Source organism: Anser anser, assembly GCF_964211835.1.
Source record: "Anser anser genome assembly, chromosome: 19".
NCBI classification, from domain to species: domain Eukaryota; kingdom Metazoa; phylum Chordata; class Aves; order Anseriformes; family Anatidae; genus Anser; species Anser anser.
This window is the reverse complement of record NC_139740.1, coordinates 4,577,857-4,594,197: the sequence shown is the minus strand read 5'-3', so window position 1 is coordinate 4,594,197 and position 16,341 is coordinate 4,577,857. Positions and strand designations below refer to the sequence as shown.

Sequence of the window (16,341 nt, the reverse complement as noted above, 5' to 3'; positions counted from 1 at the left end):
GAGCGATCCCTGGTGGGTGTAAAGAAAATCCCTTTTGTTCATCAAATGTCTTGTCCATGCTCTCTGCATCCACTACAGCTCAACTGCCGAAGACTGGACCCTCAATATCCAGATGGCTGACATTAAGGCACATTAATTTGCCCCGTGGAGCTGCCATGAAAATAAAGTCATACTCAGTTAAAATGAAGTGGGGATCTCGACGATTCACGCAGTGCTGCAGAACGCAGCCTGGTAGGGATCCGGCTGATGGATGGCTCAGAAATAGTAGGGGGAAGATGTCACGGGCTCCTCATCCATCTTTCCATCCCAATCCATGAATTTGGCATACAAAGGCAGGTGTAAAACCAGTGATAGGGTCAGAGTGGCTGAGCAGAGCCCCGCACGCAGCCCGGGGAGCAGCTCTCCTCCTCTGCTGCTTTTCCCTCTCTGATTCCCACCTGGAAGCACTGTGAGAGATAAGAGAGCGCTCTTCTCGCTCTGTCCCACACCATTATTGAACCCATCCCAACAGTTCCCCACAGCAGGTCAAAAAGTATGAATGTGCTGTAAAACAGACCTGCGGAGCCTGGCTGCTCGCAGCCTGCCTCGGTGCCCAGCTGCTCCTGCTCCTCACATCATTTGGGCCCTTTCCAGGTGAAACTGGGGGTGGTGGGGGTGGGCTGCTGGGTGTCCTTCGCCCTCTCCCCCAACGGGCGAGATGCAGCAGCTGTGACCCTCAAGCAGGGAAAATGTTTGTCTCTGAGACACCCCGAGGCTGCTTGCCCCAGGAATCCCGCTCATGCTGACGTTCCCGTGTGCTAGCTGCACAACCTCCTGCTCGCTGCTCATTTTTGGCCCAGGACAGCAAAGATCTCCTGGGCTCATCCGTTGTGCATCACAACAGCTGCTGAGGAGCAGGGCTGGGGCTGCTCTGCCCTGTGCTGGGCTCTCCAGGTGTGCCACAACCCGGTGACAATGACCAGCGGGCGAAGCAAAAGGTCCCTTCCAGCCCTTAGCCTACTACAAAATACTTTAGGATGACCCTGTGCTACAAGATGAGGGTAAAACTGTTTTTATTTTGTTTGCCTTTTTTTTTTTTTTAATCCCAGCCTATCCAGGTGGGAGATACAGATATAAATTTCAACCCTCTCATCATTTATGAGATGCTTTGAAAAAGTTTGAAACTAAAACTCCCAGCTGCATCCTCCTCACTTTCAGAGCTGTGTGTGGGACATGGGGCCGGGCTCCTTCCCTACCCTCTGCTTTCCTGCTCACTGTGCTCCCAGCGATGCAGCTCCTGGGCAGAGGGAAGGTCACTTTGCACAGGAAGGGCACACTGTGCACAGCTGCAATTTTGTGCTAGCTTTGTGCCTTCAATGCAACGGGATTGCCTTTGCCAGTGGGGACCTCGGGTACTCAGCACCATCCCTGGGATGGAGGGGATGGAGCAGTCTGTCTGGCTGTAGCACCCCATTAATTTTTAAACTCTGGGAACCACTAACATAAATCCCCAAATCCAATTCCCAGCTGAACGGCATGCTTCTTCTATCCCCAACCCATGCCAACATGGCTGCCTGTGCTGTCCCACATTTCTTTAGTAGCTATCCCAAAAAAGCGACATTTTTCCTTCCCCTGCTCACCCCCTGCATTCTGACGGGCACAGCACAAACTCCAAGCTCAGCACAGACCACGAGCCGCAGGAGCCGGAGCCGAGGCATGCTCAGCCCCGTTGTGCGCTGATCCCTGCTGCAAATGCACTGCCGAGCGCCCGCTCCGCTCCCCAGCCCATCTCCTGCAGGCTCCCGGCTGCTCAGCTCGAGTAGGAAAAGCCTCCCCGTCTCGTTATCAGTCCCCAGGGCATCCTAATCCCCCTATAAATGAAAGCTATTATACAGATATCTTTTTAAAAGCCTGCCTGTCACTTCCCCATCAGGGGATTTTTTTTTTGGAGTGCATTCGCAGGGGGGAAGCACCATCACCGGGCAGAGCCTGGTTTGCACCGGGTGAGGATCTGGCCCCGTTTCCTTACACGATGCACGTGGGCACCTGGTTTTAGGCTGAGCCCAGGCTGAGCACCACGGCCGCGAGCTGCCCGGCTCCACGAGGCAGCGGGGAGCTGGCAGTGACTCTCAGGGTGGGGAGGTCGGGTTGTGCAAAGGAAATGTCACCCACTGATTGCAGCGGCTAAGGCCAAACGGCAGCCACCGCTCTGGAGACACCCTGGGGTTGGAGCAGATGTGGTGGCTGAGTGTCCCCGGGTGTCTCTGGCTGCTCCTCACACGTTCTGCGCGATGGGAAGCCCGTCCGAAGTCGCGCCGCGCTGCCTTGGCTGCATCCCTGCCACACAGGGGGAGGAGGGCAGTGCAGCAGGAAGCCCCTGGCAGCAGAGCTGGGCTCGTTCTGGGGGTGTTCTCGGTGGCATTGCTCCCCTCAAACACGTCCCCAGACCCGGCAAGGTCCCTGCGATCAGGAGGGTGAGGGTTGCCTGGGGCTGGGATCTGCCTCCGTCAAAGCCGCTAATCTGTCCCTGCTGAGCCCTTTCCCCGTGTCCAAGCCATCCGCATGGGCTGATCGCAGCTGCAAACCCTCTCCCAGCCCTGCTGCTGCCTGAAAATCTGGGGAGATGCTGCCTGGTGGAATTAGGAAGATGCCTCAGATAAATGGTGTGCGTGGGGTCAAGTCCGAGGGCTGCAATCCCTCCGTGTGGCCGGGGCTCAGCCCCATAGGGACAAGGGCTGCTGAGTCCTGTGCTGCAGGCAGACCTGTCAGTGTTTTCTAGGGAAGGCTGACCATGGTATTTGGTGGGTCCTGAGGTTGTCTTGGGTTTGTTTCTGCCATCTAACAGCAACACAGGGCTAAATGTTCGGTGCAGCCCTCTGCAGCGCTCTGAAGGTACCCAGCTAGCCTCCAGTCCTCAACACCTCCTTCACCCTGCATGTCCCACAGGCAAAGCTGGCTGGGGAAGAAACTCATCACAGCACCCCAAATCCTCCCAAAGCCCCTGCACTTGCACAGCTCAACCCCAACACAAACTGCCCTGTAAAAATCATGAGAGCTTCCAGAAACACTGCACCAAAAGCCGGGTTTGCCCCTAGGAAAAGGAGGGCAGCAGCCCCCCACAGCCAGAAAGCCCGTCCCCCATCCCCAGGGTGAAGGGGACATACATTTAGAATAGAAAGAAGTGCTCACACGTCCCAGCTGCCCCACATCCCAGCCCAGGTACGAAGGCATGAATGCCGGGGGAGATTTTACAAGCAGAGCCCTGCGGGCAGCGGCCACTCGCGAGCCCTCACGTGCTTTTTGCTCCGTCCTGGGCAGGAGCACGTCCCCCCGGGCGGTCACAGGGAGTTTGCTGAGACGAGGACAGCGCTGGCTGAATAAGGATGACATGCTTTGGCCCAGAAAGAGGAGGGCAGAGATTAGCCGTGGACAAGCTCAAGGGAAGGCAAGTGTCCAACCCCGAGTGCCAAGCCTGGTTTTGTTTTAGCCTTAACTGCGCTTTTTTGTTTGTTTGTTTGTTGGTGTAAAAACCTTTCTGTTGGAAATCAGTTTAACTTTAAGCTTCCTGAGAATAAAAGCCTGTGAGAAAGCTCTGCCCATGCAAGGCCCGCTTGGGAGGCTACAATGGGAGTCTCAGCAGCTTATGGGCCCATATTTCTATGGCTACAGCACCCATCTGCTCAGCAAAACCGTGTTACCCACATCTCGTGCAGTTCCCCATGCAGAACAACCCGCCGGGAGCAGAACCGGGACTGGGGTGCAGCGGATCCGCTGCTCCATGGACAGCACATGGCAGCGTGAGGGGTGCAGCCTGGGCAGGCGTTGGTCCAGCTGCTGGGGAAGGTGCCACAGCCGTGGGGTTTGCCTGGGCACCGGGATGCCGTGCTGCTGCTGCTAAACACCTTTCCTGCGCCGAGACCAAAGCAGTCTGCACAGCCCCATTTTGGTCTCTATATAAGAGGATACTGAGGCACGGGGGGACAAGACAAGCCCGGATATAAGAAATGATGAGTATCCTGCATATCCTCCATAGGTACTGGGTGGCATGGGCACCCAGCAGCTCCAAAATCCACTGGTCAGCCTCACCTGACTGCCTCAAGCCGGGCACATTGTCGGGCTGTGCTGTCCCAGCTGGGTGCAGGGGACAAAACGGGCACCCCGGGGACCCTGCACGAGCACCCTGGGATCCTCTATGGGGACACTGGGGATCCTGCAGGGGCACCTTGGAAATCCTGCTCAGAGCCTTTTTGTTCAAATACGAGAAGTCGCTGCTTTACAAGGAGAGAAGGGATGCTCGCAACCTTCCCTCTGGAAGAGCCCCAGCGATACATGGGGTAAATGTTGGGGCAGCCCCACCCCAACTCACAGGGGCACTTACAGAGCTGCCTCCCAAGCTGGTCTCTGCCAGCCACGCTGCTCCTGCCCCAACTCCTCACCTCGAGACTGCTCACAAGGCCCTGAGCCCCCACAGGAGGGAAGAAGGTGGCAGGAGGACATCTCCCACCAGCCCAGCCCTGCCCGCCTGGTGGGTCTGAGCCACCACGAGCCATGATGATTAAGGTGGGCTAAAGAAAAAGGATCACCAAAGTTTCATAAGGGACACCAGGAATGCCCTGAGAGGAAATCCTACAGTCCCTAGATCCCTCTGCAGGACTGGAACGAGAAGAGCATGCTGCTGCGGCACGGCTGGGGCAGCACGCTGCGGACATGGGAGGATTTGATTTCCCCGGTTGTGATGAGGATGGAGGGGAGCCCAACAGCTGCTATAGTCAGCACTGCCCCGCAAATATCTCCCTGAACTGCCACGGAGACATAAAGGTCCAGCCCCAGGTTTGTCTGGGAGGAAGTTTTTCATTGGGAATGTCTGGCAGCCTGGTCTCTAGTAATTCCTGGACCCCTCTGCCTCGGAGATGAAGTTTCCTCTCAGCTGGAGGAGAGGCTGGCTCGCAAATTGCTCTGACAAGAGACGTATCGCAGCCTGGGAACCCCACCGCAGCGCTCGCCGTGGAGCAGAGCCTGTCTAACACCAGGATTCGTGCGCCTCTTGTGCCAAATCCCCTATCTGAAAACACAATATGTTTCCTTTTTCTCACTGCAATCGCACTTGTTATTGTTAAATGCTCTCTAGGCATAACAGAAGGCCAAAATCCGAGAGGCGCCCGGCACCTGCAAACGCCACTGACGTCAGAGAAATGTGCAGGTGCCGGGCGCATCTCCTGTCCCTGCGGGGAAAACACTGCGGAGAGCCCGAGGCGGCACTGGGAACGGTGTCTGGAGGTTGTTCCCAAAGCGCCTGCAGCCTGTGCTTGTCTGGCAGAGCTTTCTCCAGCCAAGGCAAGTGCAGTGGTATTTTCTCCAAGCGAAAGTGAGATTTCAAAAGTGTTTCACGGCTTTTTTGTCCGCATTCATTTCCAGCACTCAAAATAACACCACGGTCCATGAGAAATTGTGGGGTGGTGTTGATTGAATTTACTGATGTTGCTATTGCTAAACCTGGTCGAAGCTGGGTCCCTGGCTGTTTTTGTGCATCCACACAAGCTCACCAGCAGTAGAGCTCTGAAGGCGTTTCAGTTCAGCCTTTTCCAGCTGCGTTCTCCTCTCACGGGGGAGCTGGAAGCTTCATCAGGACAACATGGGTTGGACAAAAAGCGGGGCTTGGGCTGGCCGGACACTGAGCTGGCCCGCCGGTGCAGAGCGGTGCTGGGGAGACAGAGGATGGAGAGCAGACCTCCCTGACTGGCTGAGTGATTGCAACAGCTTCCCTCCAAGCTGTGTCCTCCCTGGAGCATGTTAGCTCCCAGGCGCCTGGCCAAAGCCAGACTGTAAGGCCAAGCTCTACGTGGAGGAGTTATTTGCCAGGTAAAGTCGATGGGAACCTGAACCAGAGGGAAGTTATCCTGGCCGAGCTCCTTTTGCAGGAGCAGGTCCCTGGAGAACATCTCCTGGGGCCATGTCCTGTCCTCTCCCTGCATGGTGCCCGGGCTCTTGCAGGCAGCAAGAATTGATAAAGAAAAATTAGATCTGGCTGGCGAAAAACGTTCCCGTGGGAAATTTTGACTTTTTGTCAGAAACTCCAGCGCGTTTCTTTTTCAGCCCCAAATAAGCATGAATAGGAACAAAGATCAGGTTTTGGCAGGGGGAATGGGCTTACCAAAGAAAACACCCAAATTTTCAGGCAGAGCAGACACATTCTGTCATTTTTCTCTTTGGTTGAAAACCCAACTTTCCCGAAAAAGAGCAAATTCAATGAAAAAGTCAGAACTGCTCCTCACACCCCTGGCTGGTGCAAATTCAGCAAATTTGGCTAATTCACCTGCCCCCTTATCACTGCCACTCATTCACCTCCTTCTCAACCTCTTCAAGAGGTTGAAGATCCCTCCAGAGCGTGGCCAACGGCTTCACCACCACCATCATCCGCAGACTTCCTCACCGCCAGTCCCCGGCCTCTGCCCGGTGAAGGCTGGCACCCGCAGCCTCCGAGTGAGCGCAAAGGCTGACTTTATCTCCAGGTTTGGGAGAGAAATCAGGGTGGGCTGATGGTCATGAGCAAGTGGGTGGGAGCTGAATGGGGTTATTGTGATCTTTATCTCGGGGGATTATTCCGGGCCGTGTGGGCTTGGCAGGGCAATGCAGTTGTTTGTCTGTGGTTGGTGTTGCAGACTGATAGGTATGGCCCCAGGGAATCTGCAGGAGAAACAGACTCAGGAAAATTGTTTTACAGTAGCTTTACCGTTGCAAAACATTCATTTCCCAGCAAACTCTGAGGAAGAGGAAAAAGCCTCGGAGATTTTCGTTTGCAGAAGTTCGACACGGCTATAACTGTGCATGGTCTCAAATGCAGAGCCTGGCACGAAGACACACATTTTACTGGAAACCGTGAACTTTATTGGAAGTAAATTGGAAGTAAGAAAGATGGTAGGCACACAGGGCCAGCACGATGACTGAACAGCAGCGTTTACGGGAGCACTTCAGGGCGCTGCAGAGCAGACAAGGATCTGGCAGTGACCCTGGGGCACCCTGAATTTTACGGCACTGCTGACGGAGAGAACTTTCTGCGCGCAGGGAACCTGTCCCGGGCCGCGAGATGGGGCAGAGGCCTGGGGGAAGCTGAGCCCCTCCAGCTGCTGGCGGGGATGCTCACCCCGGGGTGCCGCTGGGATCTGTCCCTGCCCGGTGGCCGGGGCGCGGAGCCCCTTCCGCAGGCGCAAAGCACTGCCGCACAGAGGAACCCCGCAGGGACAGAAGGAAAACCGGAGATAAATCACGGCTCGGCGCTGTTCGCACGTCCGAGCGGCTCTCCCCGCCCGCCTCCCCCCGGGGCCCGGCCTCTCCCCGCCGCCGCCGCCCCGGAGCCGCCCCGACGTGAGCCGCAGCCCGGCGGGGAGCGGAGGCTCGGCCCGGCCCGGCCCCCCGGGTTCCCCCCCCGGCGCTGAGCAGCCCCGCGGCACCGAGGGCACAGCCGGCACCCCCCGGACTCCCCCGGACCCCCCTCGCCCTGCACCTTCCCGGCGGCGGCACCTGGAGCTCCCCGCGGCCGCCCCCGGCGGGTCCCGGTGCCCCCGGCCCCCGCAGCCCCCTGCCCGAGGCCGGTAACCCGCGGCCGCTGCCCGGCTTGGCCGTGCCTCGGTGCTGAAGGCGCCGGCGAAGAAATTGTGCTCTCTGCAAGGGACACATCTGATTGTGATTTGGGAAGAAAAAAATAAAAAAAAAAAAAAGGAAAGAAAGCAGAAAAAAAAAAAAAAGCCAAAGCCCAACCCGGCCGCTCGTTGTTGATTTTTTTTTTTTTCCTATCGTCGGAGCTGCAAATGTTTTGGACGACGGGGCCGAGTTTTCCGCGTAAACAAGCGGCTGCGGGCGGCGGAGTGCCGGAGACGCGCTCCGGAGCGGAGGGGCGAGCCCTGCCGAGCCGAGCCGAACCGAGCCGAGCCGTGCCGTGCCGTGCCGAGCCGAACCGAGCGGAGCCGAACCGAGCCGAGCCGAGCCGAGCCCAGACTCCGGGCTAGCTCACCCCGAGACCCCGTCCCACGCAGGACCTGGCACGGCTCCGTAAACCGGACCGAGAAGGGGACCGGCAGCGCAAGGGGAGGCGTCGGCGGGGTGCACAGGGCTGCAGGGGAACTGCCCCCCAAAACCTCACCCCGTGCCAGGGACGCCCCCGTCTCCCCTCGGGTTAGCCCCGGAGCTGGGGCTCGCTTTCAGCCCGGACGGCGCGGGTTTCTCGCCAGGCACGGAGCGAACCGGCCCGTCCCGGAGCGCTGCTGCCGCTGCCGTTTGCTCTCGGGTCCCGTCCCCGTCCCCGTTCCCGTCCACGTCCCCGCCGCCTCCCGCTGCCCGCCCGGGGCCGTCCCCACCTCGGGGCAGGACGGGGACCGGGACTTGGCCGAGCTGCTCCGCGCCCGGCCGCCTTCTCCTCCCGGTCAGGACCGGAGCCGTTCCCGGCCCCGGCCGGGGCTCCCTGCGAGCGCCGGCCCCCGGCACGGAGCCCCCGACCCCAGCCCGGGACAGGGGACCCTGCCCCGCCCGCGCCTCTCCGGGCGGCGTCGCGCACGAACGGGGTTTTGCCGTTTTGCTCCGTGTCCCCTCTCCCCGCGCTGATCTCCGCCGTGTCCCCTGTCCTGTCCTTCCGAGCCGCCCGCGGCCCCTGCTCCGCTCTCCAGCGTCCCTCGGTGCCCCCGACCCTCCGGGCGCCTCCGCGTCCCGGCCCTCCCGCATCCCCTGCCCTGCACTCTCGGGTCGCTCGGTGCTCCGTGCCCCCCGCCCTGTCGCAGACCCCTCGCCGTCCCCTGGCCGGCGGTCCCGGGTCCCCCGGGGTCCCCGCTCTGCGCCTCGGGGTCCCCCGGGCTCCTCACCGCTGCGCTCCCGGCCGCTGCTGCGTCCCCTGCCTTGCGCTCCCGGGTGCCTCAGTATCCCCCGCTCCGCGTTTCTGTGTCCCTGGGAGTCCCTCGGGTGTCCCCTCCTTTGCCCTGCATTTCCGGCTACTCCCGTGTCCTCTCCGCGTCCCGCTCCCCGTGTCCCCGCGTGTCCCCGCGCCGCTCCCCGTGTCCCGGGATGGCCCCGGCTGCCCCCGCGCCTTTCGCTCCCTGTCCCCGCAGGTCCCCGCCGCGGGTTTGGGTGCCCGTGGCTGTCCCCTCCCTCGCCGTGCCCTTTCGGGGGGACCCCAGCGCCCTCTCCCCGGGGTCCCGGCGGTGCCCACGCCGTGCGCTCCCACGCGGGGACTCACCCACGCACTCGTTGGCCTCCCGGGCCGTGGCTCTCTGCCAGGGCCGGTCGTAGTGGAAGGGCTTGCAGCGGTCGCACTCGGGGCCGGCCGTGTTGTGCTTGCAGTCGCACACCAGGTTGTCGTCGCGGTCGCGCACGCAGCGGGACGCGTGGCCGTTGCACTTGCAGCGCCCGCCGACCTGCAGGTCGGACACGGCGTAGAAGTAGGAGTCGCGGGCGAGCTCGGAGTCGTCCTCGTTCTCGTCGCCGAAGGTGTGGAGGCGGCTGAAGGTCACCTTGATGTCGGTGGCCGTCACCCAGTCCTGCAGCACGGGCGAGTTGTCGAAGTCGTGGGCCGTGGGGCGGCCGTCCAGGGTGCTGAAGGCGATGAGGCCGCCGGAGAGGGGCCGCACGTCGGTGTGCGAGTCGGTGCAGATGGCCTCCTGCTCGTTCTGCTTGGTGATGGTGGCGCGGCTGGGCTTGTTGTACATCTTGCGGCACTGCGTGGAGTAGAACTGGAAGGGCACCCAGGTCTTGCCGTAGTCCATGGACTTGTAGATGGCCATGGACTCGGGGCGCGGCGAGCAGAACTGCAGGCTCACGTAGGTCACCTCGAACTTCTTGCCGAGGGAGAGGGTGAGGGTGACGTTGTGCGGGTACTGCACGTAGCTGTCGGACTGCCAGCACGTCAGGTTGTGCGGGTTGTTGAGGTCGGTGAGGAAGGAGGGCGGGTGGGCGCGCTTGGGGTCGGAGGCGTTGCAGAGGTGGCAGGAGCGGACCTGCTCCTCGCCCTTCTCCGTGACCACGCAGTACCGCGACGGCGGCTTCCCGCAGGTGCTCGACACCTTCACCTCCTTGCCGAAGGCCGAGTTGACGAAGTCGGGGATGCAGCGGCGGGGCAGCCCGTGCTCGTCGTAGCAGGGGTCGGGCTGCGCCGTCTGCACGGCGAACATGCTCAGCCCGTGGTAGCCACCGCGCAGCGGCTGCGCCAGCCACGCCGCGGCCAGCAGCAGGGCGAGCGGCGCCTCCGCGCCCCTCCGCGGCATCCTGCGGCCGCCGACCTGCGCGCAGCAGCAGCGAGGGACCCGCCGGGCACCCGCGGGGCCGCGCCGGGCTCTTGCGCGCAGCTCCGCGGGGCGACGCGGCCGAGGGCGGCGGGACGCGGGGGGCGGCTCACGGAGCCCGGAGCATCGCCCGCCCCGCGGCCAGCCCCGCGGAGGAAAGGGGGACGGCGGCGGCGGCGGCACCACAAAAGTGCCGCTGGCGGCGGGGCTGGGTCCCGCCTGCCTCCCGCCCCGGCTCTCGCACGGAGAATGACTGGCGGTCCCAGCCCCCGCCGCGTTTGAGGTCATGCTAAAGGAGTGACATTGCGCTCAAGGAACAGAACAACGACATCCACTGGCGGCTCAGCCAGAGACACGCACAGGCGTCGGGGGGGGAAGAGGGGGGAGGGATGGGAGCGGGCCCGCCGAGCCCGGGCTGTGTGGGGGGGGTGCCGAGCCCGGGCTGTGTGGGGGGGGTCCCGCCCCGACGCCGCGGCCATGGGCGCCCCGAGAAGCCGGGGAAGGGCCCGGCTCTGGCCGCCCCCTCCCACCGCCGCGCCGGGGGTCCCCCCGCCCTCGGTTCCTCCTGGCCGCCGCCGTGCCCCGACGGAGCCGGGAGAGCCCAAAGCCGCCGAGGCTCCGTGCGCACCGGGCGGGGAGAGCCCGCGGGGGTCGCGCACACCCGTGAGGATGCCGAGAGGGCCGGGATCGGGCCCCCTCCCAGCCTCTCGCTGCCGGCATCCCCCCCTCTCCCCGTCCTCGAGTCAGGTCGGGCCTGACCCCTCCGCACGGCGGAGGCCGCCCCGAACAGACGGAGCGGTGCCGGGCGCGGCGGGGAGACCCGGGGCAGAGCCCGAGCGCAGGTGCCCGGAGGTGGGAGGGGGCCCGTCTGTGCCCGGCCCGTTCCCGGGGGACTCCCGGCCCGCCGCGTCCCAGCCCGGGTGATTCTGTGAGAGAAAACCGGATGCCGGGAAAGTTGCACTCGGGGAAGTCTCGAGTCCTCGGACACGACTCGGTAGCCCAGGGGCCGGCAGAGCCCGGCAGGTTATTTCGGAGGCCCGGCACAGCCCGGCCCGGCCTCTCCCCCTCGGCTCGCACCTTGTGACTCCGCCCGCCCACGGGAGGAAGGGGTTGGAGGGCAGCACTTGTCCCGCACCGGGCCGTACCCAGCCCCGACCTCCCCTCCCTGGCCTCCCCAGCCTCGTGCCCCCCGACGGCCGCCTCCCCTCGGGGCGCTGAGCCCCTCGCTGCCCCGACGTGCCGGTGCCGAGACCCCGGGAGCCGCGGAGCCTCCCGGCGAGCGGCCTCCCTGCCGGCCTCCCTGCCTCCTTCAGCCGCTCCCCTTGATTAAAAGGGCACTTTTATTTTTCCAACCGACGTGCCCTTTCTCGGAGCGCTGCCCACGCCGTGTCACTCAAGCGGCCGGGCCCTGGCACGGCGGCGCGACCCCCTCCGCTGCCAGCCCCGACGGGGCGGCCCGAGGGGACGGGGGTGCCCGGGCAGCGGCGAGCCCCGCGCCGGCCTCCGCCCCCTCCCCTCCGCCCGCCCCTCTCCCCGCTTTGAATTCCTTGCCACCGAGCTGAATAAAAGTGGTTGTTGTAAATTGAATTAGTGCCTGATTAATCTGCTCCCGGGCCTGCTAGCCCAGCGGGGCGTCTTTGGCAATGCAACCGCCTTCCCTGCAGGGCAGCGGGGCTCCGCAGCCTCCCTGCCCCCATCGCTCCCCCCGACCCCCCCCCGGCAGCCCCGCGGCTGCCGGGATTTGTTAACTCTTCCCCGGGAAGCAGCCCCTCCGCCCTGCTCCCGCCGCCCTTGCTGCTCCCGCTGCTCGGCCTTGGCCAGAGGGAGACGCGTGTGGGAAGGATGCGATCGGCTCGGGGGGGTCCCGCTCCTGCTGGTCCCACCCGAGCCGTCCAGAGATGAGGTTGCAGTCCCCCACCCCACCCCGGGGCACACACACGCATCCCGGTGTAAGCCAGCCCCGCTGCACGCCCCAGCACCCCCTCCGCGGAGTTTTTCCCCCCTGCAGGGGGCCAGGTCCGGGCTGCGCCCCTCCAGGTGACCGAGCCGTCGGCTCAGCATCGCCTTGCCCAGCCGGGCACCCCAAATCCGGGCCAAGGGCTGCCCCCAGGGGTGGCTGCTATCAGCATGCCCCCTCGTCGTGTCCGAGGTCCCCCTCTGCCTTCCCGGCCCTTCTCCTCCGGCCACGCGTGTCCGAGACCAGCCCTTCCCCACGGGGGCCCCGTCCGGGCCCTGTAGCCGTGTGCGGGACTCCTCTGCCCGGGGGGGCTCCGTCCGGAGCAGGTGTCTGTCCGGGCCTGTCGTTCTCTCCTGTTTTTTTTTTGGCTCCGGCTGCCCCAGAACCCGCGGCCCCCTCCCCGGCCCCGCTCTGCCCTGTCCGGACGGGCAGAGGGGGGATTTTCGGAGATTTCTTAAAGACCCACGACTGATCCCAAAAGCGGCTCCTGCGGGCGGGATCGTGGTGCCCGCAGCCCCGACGCCGCCCCCCGGACACCTCCCGGCCCCTCCAGCCCAGCCTGGACCAAGGCTTCATCACCTCGGGGCAAAGTGGGACGAAATAATACTAAGAAAAAAAAAATTTTAAAAAAGAAAGACGGTCATCGCTGAACTCCCCTGCAGCTCCTAGGTGCTGTTCAGTCCCCTCCCCGGGTGTCAATTTAACGACCAGCCGGCGCTGCCCCGGCCGCCGAGCGCAGGTTCTCGCCTCCGCGCTGCCCGTCCTGCAGGCTTTGCTCGGCGTTTCCCAGCCCTCGGCGTTTGCAGTGGCTCTTGCGGTCATTAACGTGATTTACTGAGGCTTTCCTCTAATTACCTCTCCCTCGAGCTATTAAACGCGTGGAAGCAGCTCGGCGGGAACCGAAGCGCAGCTCCCCGCGGCCGGTTCCGAGGCTGCCGCCCCTTCGGGGCAGGGGCCGGGGGATGCTCGGGGGGGCCCAAGCCGTGCCCCCCGGCCCAGTTTGGGTTTGTTCTTCCCAGCATTAAGCACCAGCCAGCCCCGCTCTGCTCCCGGGCATCCCCGGGAGCGGGACCGAGAGCCCCGACGGCGAGCCCCGACGGGCCGGGGCAGGGCAGAGCGGCCCCTTTTTGGGGGGAGAATAAGAGGGGCGAAGGGCTTTATTTCGGCCCCGCCGTGGGCAGAGGGAAAACGCGGCCCCGGCTCTCAGAGCCTGTTTTAAAAGTCAAATCGCTTCGTGTCCCCGCAGCTCGTCCACTCCTCGGGAACAAAGCGCTCCCCCTGCCATCGCCCGGCCTTGGATTTTGGGGAAGGGAGGGGGAAACCCAACCAGATCTTCCCCTCCTCAAATATCTGGGGGCCGTCCCCCCGGCGGGGACCGGGAGCGGCTGGAAAAGCAGAGAAGACCCGGGTTGAAATAATCAGGAGCGATTTATTCCCCTGGAGTGACAGTTCTTTTGAGCAGTTGCCGAATGGCAGTTTCTGTCTTTCTGAAAGCTTTTCTTCCAGATTCTGTTCAGATTAGGCTGGGGAGATGAATGAGGCCATTATCCAGCCCAGTAGCTATTCTGAAATGCCAAATTAATTACCAAGGGCTAAATCAAGGCGATGGGGGCTGGAGGGGAGGGGGGGGCGGCGGTTCGAGGTGTGAAAATATCTCCGCGGGTTTTAAACCCGGGCACGGGGGCGGCCCCGGGACCCCGCCCCCCCCCCCCAAAAAAAAAAAAAAGTAAAAAAAACCTCCTCACGCTGCAGGTGCGGGGGCAGCGACCCCCGGGGGCTCCGCTGCTGTCCCCCCCGTCCCCTCCGCGGGTCCCCGGGCAGGGCAGAGCCCGAGCCGCGGCCGCTCGCCCTCGCCCCGATGCTCCTGCTGCGAGCGGAGCCCGGGGCTGTCCCCCCGGGGCCGGGGCTCCCCGCTGCTCACACGGGTTGCACATTTGCAGGAGCGTGTGGAAACGCGGCTGCAGCGCTGGCAGATAGCAGGATCTGGGAACCTGCCGAGATGTGCCAAGGGAATTAGGCAAGAAGGCACCGCTGGCTCTTCCCGGACTGCTGCCCCTGCCAGCACAGATCACGACATTTGCACATGACATTTAATTCCCTCCCAAAAGCTCTTTGGCTCCCGGCAGGCAGTTATTGTTATTATTATTACTCTAATACTTATGGTTCTCTCCCAACCAAGTATCATTTGCACATAAGCCTCTGATCATTTCGCAGATCCCCAGCCCATAATCCAGTTTTCTCTCCAGTTCCCGGGAAAGCACACCTCTGCCTCTTCTCATTTACACAAAAATTGCTCAGTTTAGCGATCACTAGGTAGACCTTGGCTATCAATTTCAGCACGAGGAGAGCTGGCCATGTGGACGATGCTAAATCTTCCTCAGCAAGCGCACATGGCCAGTGACATCCTCCCTCAGCCTGCTGAAACCCCGGGCAGCAGTGCTGGCAGCAGAAAGAGCACAGCTAGGCAAGGCTTTCCCCTAAACTAGACAGTCCTTGCAAACGAAGAATAAGCAACAGGGAGGTTTCCCATGGGCTGAGAAGTGGGCTGTAGAAGGAATCAAGCCTTTAATGTAAATTGGCCATGGCTGGCAGAGACCACTGAACACTGGGCTATTCAGCATCTCTGTGAACCTCTAATGATCAACTTGGATTTCAATTATTCACCCAGAATTGCCACCAAGTGAGATAAGCCCCTGGAATACTATATTTTCTCCTGCAAAATGTTTGCTTTAGGGCAGGCAGGCTAGAAAGCTCTGTGTGCGATATGCGGTTCGCTTTGAGCAGAGCAGGCTGACATGCAGCAGCTCCCCTCCGTACCGAGCGGGGACTGGCAGGTGGGTTCAGCCCCCACCGGGACCTGCAGCAGCGCAGGTACAAAACCACCCAAACACCCAAGGCACTGCTCCATGATAAATTTGTTAAATGCCACGATTTAGTTGTGTGCTTCTTGGCAGAAAGAATGGCTTAATTTGGATGGGTGCAAATGTAGCAGAACAAAAAATAGTGCAGATTAGCCTGGAAAATGTGTTCATGTTCTGGACATTGGACATGCTGTCAAGGTGTCATCAGGGTGAAAAAGTGGATGTTACATGGCATAGCTACAAAATATGCATGGACACTCCTGACTTCATTTGCTCCTGTGTCCCAAAGAAGGCTATCCTACATTATTAAGCTATTTCCACAGGAAAATTACTTTTCTGAGCACTACGTCACAGGGAGCAGGACGAGAGGAACACAATGACCTTGCAGCAATGTTCTGATCTCAATGTGCAAAACCACCAGAAGTGAAATGGGAGCTCGGTCTGCTGGGAACGCCCCAGCACAGCTGAAGAAACCTTGCTGGGGCTGGCAGGAACACCCGCACCAGTGGAACAGAAAAACATGGTGCCTTTTGGGCACTGGTGGCATTATCCTGATTTTGTGGAGCTGGAAGATGTGGGGTGCAGAAAGCAGGTTTTGGCTCTGGGGAGGAAAATTCCTGTTCAAAGTTTGCTGAGGAGCAAACACAAGAGATGAGGGACACAAGGGGTAGAGTTATCTGACTCATTCAGTAAAATGTTTTGTCCAGGAAGACTTGTGCCAAGGTTGTGGGGTTTGGGAAGGCACAGTGCAGTAACTGTAGGACAAACAGCAGCAGTGTTTGACCTGCAGAGCTTTAGTGATGCAGAAGCAGCCATTCCCCAAATCTGAACAAAGGATCCTGGATCTCAGGGTACCTGGGGGCAAGTCCACCCTTTGCAAAGGACTTGCTGCTGCTTTTAGGGCTAGCCTCTTCCCGTGAAGGTTGTGGCCCTGATTTATGGATGGACACAGGGAACTCACAACCACCCACTGGCCAGCTCCGAGCTGCTGTCCCTGGGCTCTGGGGACAGACCTGCCCCAGGACCCCCAGCTCTGTGCCCACCCAAGAAACCTCCCCTTGGTGCTGAGCCAAGGGTCTGGGCAGCCTGTGAAGCTGTTTGGGAGCCACGATAAGCAAATCTGCCCCCACGTACCCAGCTCTGATCTTTAGCACTGATCTCTCCCCTGCAGCTGCCCTTCTGTTCCCCTTGGATGGAGGCTTTGGGCGTGCCGACCTCCCCCCTTGCTGCCTTCAGACAATGCAGCCTCGGTGGGCACCAGCGCGTTCCCAGTGGCTGTTGG

At 61.6% G+C, this 16,341-nt stretch overlaps 1 protein-coding gene across 2 annotated transcripts in view; it reads right to left on the bottom strand.

The window, feature by feature from the left end:
• Nucleotides 1-10,529, bottom strand: part of NTN1 (netrin 1) — a gene marked incomplete at its 5' end in the record, with an annotated part of 86,238 nt that extends 75,709 nt beyond the window's left edge. The window contains one exon of one of the 2 annotated variants that reach the window (XM_083804881.1): nucleotides 9,200-10,529. In XM_083804881.1, coding sequence (XP_083661007.1) covers nucleotides 9,200-10,529 — 1,330 coding nt within the window. The remainder of the gene's footprint in view (nucleotides 1-9,199) is intronic. The other variant, XM_083804880.1, reaches the window with a different exon arrangement.
• Nucleotides 10,530-16,341: the final 5,812 nt, after the last annotated feature.